General features: G+C 43.1%; 1 protein-coding gene across 1 annotated transcript; it reads right to left on the minus strand.

Moving 5' to 3' along the window:
• Positions 1-311: 311 nt before the first annotated feature.
• LOC125523895 (postsynaptic protein-like protein) lies at positions 312-3441 on the minus strand. The gene is made up of 4 exons (XM_048688958.2): positions 3291-3441; positions 3032-3149; positions 988-1079; positions 312-568 (listed from the first exon to the last, which is right to left on the minus strand). The coding sequence occupies exons 1-4, from the start codon at positions 3304-3306 to the stop codon at positions 504-506; spliced, it is 291 nt and encodes a 96-aa protein (XP_048544915.1). The 5' UTR covers positions 3307-3441; the 3' UTR covers positions 312-503.
• Positions 3442-5080: the final 1639 nt, after the last annotated feature.

Below are 5080 nucleotides of genomic sequence, written 5' to 3' on the forward strand. Positions count from 1 at the left end.
GAAAACCGTTTCTCGAATTGCAACATCTCCTACTCTGTTTGGCTCACAGCAGCGCAATGGTATGGATGCACTTCTTTACATCCAGATACATGGAAGAAGAGCACAGAAATCATCACGTCCATGATCGACGGAGCACATAAATCATCGCGCCGCACTAATTTATTTATCCTTGATCCTTGGATCATCTGACATTCCACCTTTGTATTCCCGTATGCTTCCTGCTAATATCAATATAAGCCAGCCATCAGCAGATCAGCTGGATCTTTAAAAAAAAATCTGGTGACCGAATAGCTCGGGATAACAGAAGCATGTGCCAGGGCAGCAAAAATCCACATTGCTCAAGGGTGCAAATTACAGAGACAACCACGCCCGTTTACACAACTGTTAAAATTTGCTCTTTTCATAACACGCACACAACACCTTTTTCCACAGCAATATCGCTAGTACATGATGTCATGATCTTACATGTTAAACATACCAAGTCCACCACTTGAGTATCCTGCTCACACATTGCTTTGCTTGTACAGCTTCGTGTCCAGCACTTGCTTGCCACACATCGCACACACCCCTGAAATTAGCCACCAGTATGAGCAAAAATTTGGGAACTACTACAAAACATGCTAAAAATTGGCAGCCATAAGTTTGATCCTTTTACCAAATTCTAGCCAAACCCTAAAAAATTTAACTCCTCAAACACCTTATCAAACCAACTAGACCCCAAACGGTTCTAGCAACAGAGAGAGAAGGAAGGAATCTTTTACTGAGAATTGCTTTGGACTGCTCAAATTTGAGGAGGTTGGGGCACTTCTGCCCAAATTTGAGAAGTGCAGTTAAATCCTTTCGAGGGTTCGGCTAGAGTTGCCCTAAGACTATATTACTAGATAAATTCCATGATTAGCAGACAAACTTAGTGTGCCAGAAATAACCACCGCCAAAGAAAAACAATACATGTTTTATAAGCTGTTCCAAAAGGAGTTTGCTGCTTACCTTTTGAATAGGCACAGGTGTGGCAGTATTTACCGTCCTGGTGCACCTGTTGCTTGCAGATTATGCATTTGGTATTTCCGTAAGGAGTCCACCTGATATTTAGCAGTACAGGTTAGACTATAATATCTTGAAATAACAATTTGAACACGTGCAAGTTAAGAGAAAGGGGGGGGGGGGGGGGGGAGGTGGAGGGGGGCAGAGTTGCCCGTTTGAGGGTTCGGCTAGAGTTGCGGCATATCACTATGGTGAATTGGCGCCCTAAGGCCAGTATATCGTCCATACAGGTGGCTATTTCCTGTAGAAACACCCACAAACAGCTCAGTTACGACAGATGTCATCCTCTCCTTACAGTCTCTCCTCTGTCACACCACCCTCTACATCTCACCCCAGCTGACGAACATTGGCTATAGGTGCACACTGCATCAAGATCATTCACCATGGAAGAGTTTACATATGGATATCACAAGTGGACACAAGGATCTTGGCTAATAAATGAAGATAACAAATAGCACAATGAGATCTCAAGGCTTCAACATAAAGCAATATTTGAGTCTTAAGGTTCAACCATCAAAGTTACAATTGAAAATATTTGTTCCTTTCATATCTAAGGCCACAAAACCGAAAACCGGATCAAGACCAAAACCAAAATAGCCGAATTCTCGGTTTTGGAATCCTCTTTTATGTTTTCTATTTCAGTTTTGCTGGATGTAAGTCGCCTGAATTTCGAATTTGGATCAGTTGATTCCGAGAAGGAAGCAACAGCTACAGAGCCGGCGGCAGTTTGATCTTGTCTGTCTTAGAGTGCAGGGGGGAGAAGCATTCTTCTTGTCTATCTTAGGGGTGCGTCAGGGTGCAGGTTTGCCGGCGAAACCGGTAACTCGCTGGCTGTAGAGGGATGGCCCAGGGCGGCGGCAAGCATGGCGGTGGGGGAAGGTCGCGCGAGCGCCGCCGGCCGCGGGCGGAGGAGGCAGGCGGTCCGGCCGGCGGTTGTTGGCGGTTCATCGGGAGGAGGAAGACGATGAACAGTGTTTTCAGAGGTAGAAGAAGAAGATCTGGCCATTCCTTTTGCATCCAACGGCAGGGAACAAATCGACTGACCCCAAAAACAAATTCAGTTGACTGGTCTCTAGTCATTCCCTTTCTATTTCTACTAAACCAAGTAAAATTCAGCAGAACAACAACCTGGGCCTAAAGCCCATTGTTCCATTGAGCCTAACCTGGTACTAAGGTACATGCTGCTGGCCGGCACTCCACTAAAGAAAGAGATGCTGACTGCTCATGTAAGCCTGAAGCCCACAAGTCACAACCCTAGCCACGTCTTCATTAGATCCCCTCACGAGATTTTGAGCGAAAACCAAGCACTACAGCCAATGGGCCAAGGAATTGCAGCCGCCTCGACCTCTGCAGCAGGCACATCCATCTCCTACGACGAATGCATCCGCTGTACCAGCACAACGGGCGCCGCCACCGTAGAATCTCTAGCAGCAGTCGGCGCCATTGGTCATGCTCTGCCGCCCCCAACAACAGCATCTCCAGGTCCTCTGGAGGCCAATCTCGATTTTTGCCAAGCGTGCATGCCATGCCATCTTTAGATCATCCTCTCACCTGTTCTAATAATTTCTTCACGCCTCTCCCTGCTTTAAAACTACGTTTGGTGCAGCTGGGTTTAAACCGAAAACAAAACCAAATTTACATTTAAACGGATTTTTTGGTTTGTTGTTGCTGCTAAATTTGGTTGTCAGCTGTGGCTAACCTAATTTGGAAAAAATATCTACAAGAAGCGAATTGCGCCCACCCCTATTCTATATGAATCCCTACCCCATCATGAGCAATCTAATAGTACTAATACTAGTGAATTTGTGACGGGATGGATTTTTCAACTCCCTCAAAATCCTCCATCCAACCAATCACCCCAACACCCAGATTCCCATAACCGATACCAGTCAGAAAGATTCCGCTCAAAATAGGGGATTATAGCCCCTTCAACGTGAATGAAAGGGTCAACGCGGTTCGATTGGGGAAAAGGGAGGGGGATCCAACGGACCTGCTCTTCTTGGAGAGGAGCTTGTTCTCGTTGATCTTGCGGCCGCCGCCCTCGTAGGTGTTGCTGGCGCCCTCCTTCCACTTGTCCGGGACGATCACCTTCCCCAGCTTCTTCTCGCCTGCAAAAGGAGGACCGCGCACGAATTAGAAGAAGACAAGATCCTCATGGAAGACACGAACCCTAATTCTAGGACGGAAGAAATTGACGAGATCGAGTGGAAGGATTGGCCGAATCAGGAGGGGAGGGGTAGGGTTCCTACACTTGGTGCACACCATCGCCGCCGCCGCCGCCGCCGCCGGTGATCGGGTTTTTTTTTTCTTGAGATGCTGGTGATGGGGGATCTGTCTGGAAGGGAAGAGGAGAGGAAGAGATAGGACGGACTCGGGTCGTCGGGTCGAATCGGGAAGCCTCGCGTCGCGGCTGCCCCAGATGGGCCGGCCCATCCGCGCGGGAGGCCACAGCCAGTTTTTTTTCTGTTTTCTGTTCTAGTTTTTTGCTTTATTTTTTATGAAGTTTCATTATACCTTAAAATATTCTACATATTTGAAACACTCTTCAAAAACATATATTAAAAATTTTGAACAAGTTTTTTTAAAAAATATTGAATAAATATTAAAAATTGTTGAACAAGTATTTAAAATATGTCGGACAAATATTTGAAAATGTTGAATAAGTACTAAAAATGTTGACGAGTATGTACAAAATGTTGAAGAGTATTTGAAAAATGTTGAAGGATTAATTAGAAAAATTTGAATGAGTATTGAAAGTGTGTACTAAAAATGTTGATCACTAATTAAAAATTGGTTTTAACATGTACCAAAATGTGGAGTGAGAACTAAAACAAACATAAGAAAAAAAATAGAAACAAAAGAAGAAGAAACAAGAAAATAAATAAAATGCAAAAAAGAATGAAAGAAAAACGGCTCGAATGGCCTTAAGTAGGATGCGGCGCTTGTTCTTACCACAAAAGGAACTTAGGCAGAGTGACTAGCGCAGCGTGCAAACTACTACTTGGAGACCAGGGATTGAACCCTGCTTCTTGCATATTTTCTCTGCTCTTTTTATATACTGTGCGCGCCTGAATGTGCCGGCCCAATAAGATGCCAGGAGAGGAAAAGGTTCAGCGAGACAAAGCTATCGTCTCACTTAAAGCAAGAAATAGCTGTCGCAGGTCGAGTCGGTCGCGACCGGCGACACTGATATTTTAATCGCTATTTATAATTTCAGTAGCAAAGGCTGGTGAATAATAAAAAAGTTGGTCAAGCAGGAATTCTTGTGCACAACGAAGTATCTTACAAAAAACTAGAATTGGCTGTTAGGGTCTACCACCGAGAAATCTGTACAAAATTGACAGTATATATAGCAGTAAAGTTAGATGCAATGCTACAGAAAACATGGAAAAATAACAGGAACGCTTCTAAAAAAAGGATCAAATACTACCCAACAAAGACAAAGCCCGACAAACCACAAAAAATTACCCTGAAAATAATAAACTTGGAATTACACAGTGATTACCCTAAGACTGAAGTGTAATTATACTAAAAGTAGACTGCAAATTGCACTGAAATTTCTCTCAATGTACACTGTAATAACCAGGGTAATTACACTGAAAGTATGCGTTTAAATTACATTGTAATTTCCCTCAAATTACAGTGTAATTGCCATGTGCATGCAGTGTAAGTGCAATGTGATTTACAGAGTAATTACAGTGAAAGTCACTGTAAAATTGAACTGAAACTATACTATAAGTTCCCTGAACTTACAGTGTAAATACCCTTAAATTACACTAAAAATACACCTGAAATTACAGTTCCCGGTGATTTCCCCTGAAAAAAAATCCAGTGTACCTACTCCTAAAATTACAGTAAAAATTAGTACTTGATAGTCCCTGAAAAAATCCAGTGTAACTACCCCTGAAATTACACTGTAATTACAGTAAAAATTAGTACTGTGATTACCATGAAAATTACAGTGTAATTACCCCTAAAATTATTGTGTACTCATTGTAATTGCACTATGGATTGACACTGAAAGTTGCAGTATTATAAC

Source organism: Triticum urartu, chromosome 7A (assembly GCF_056163025.1).
Source record: "Triticum urartu cultivar PI428250 chromosome 7A, HENAU_Tu73, whole genome shotgun sequence".
NCBI classification, from domain to species: Eukaryota; Viridiplantae; Streptophyta; class Magnoliopsida; order Poales; family Poaceae; genus Triticum; species Triticum urartu.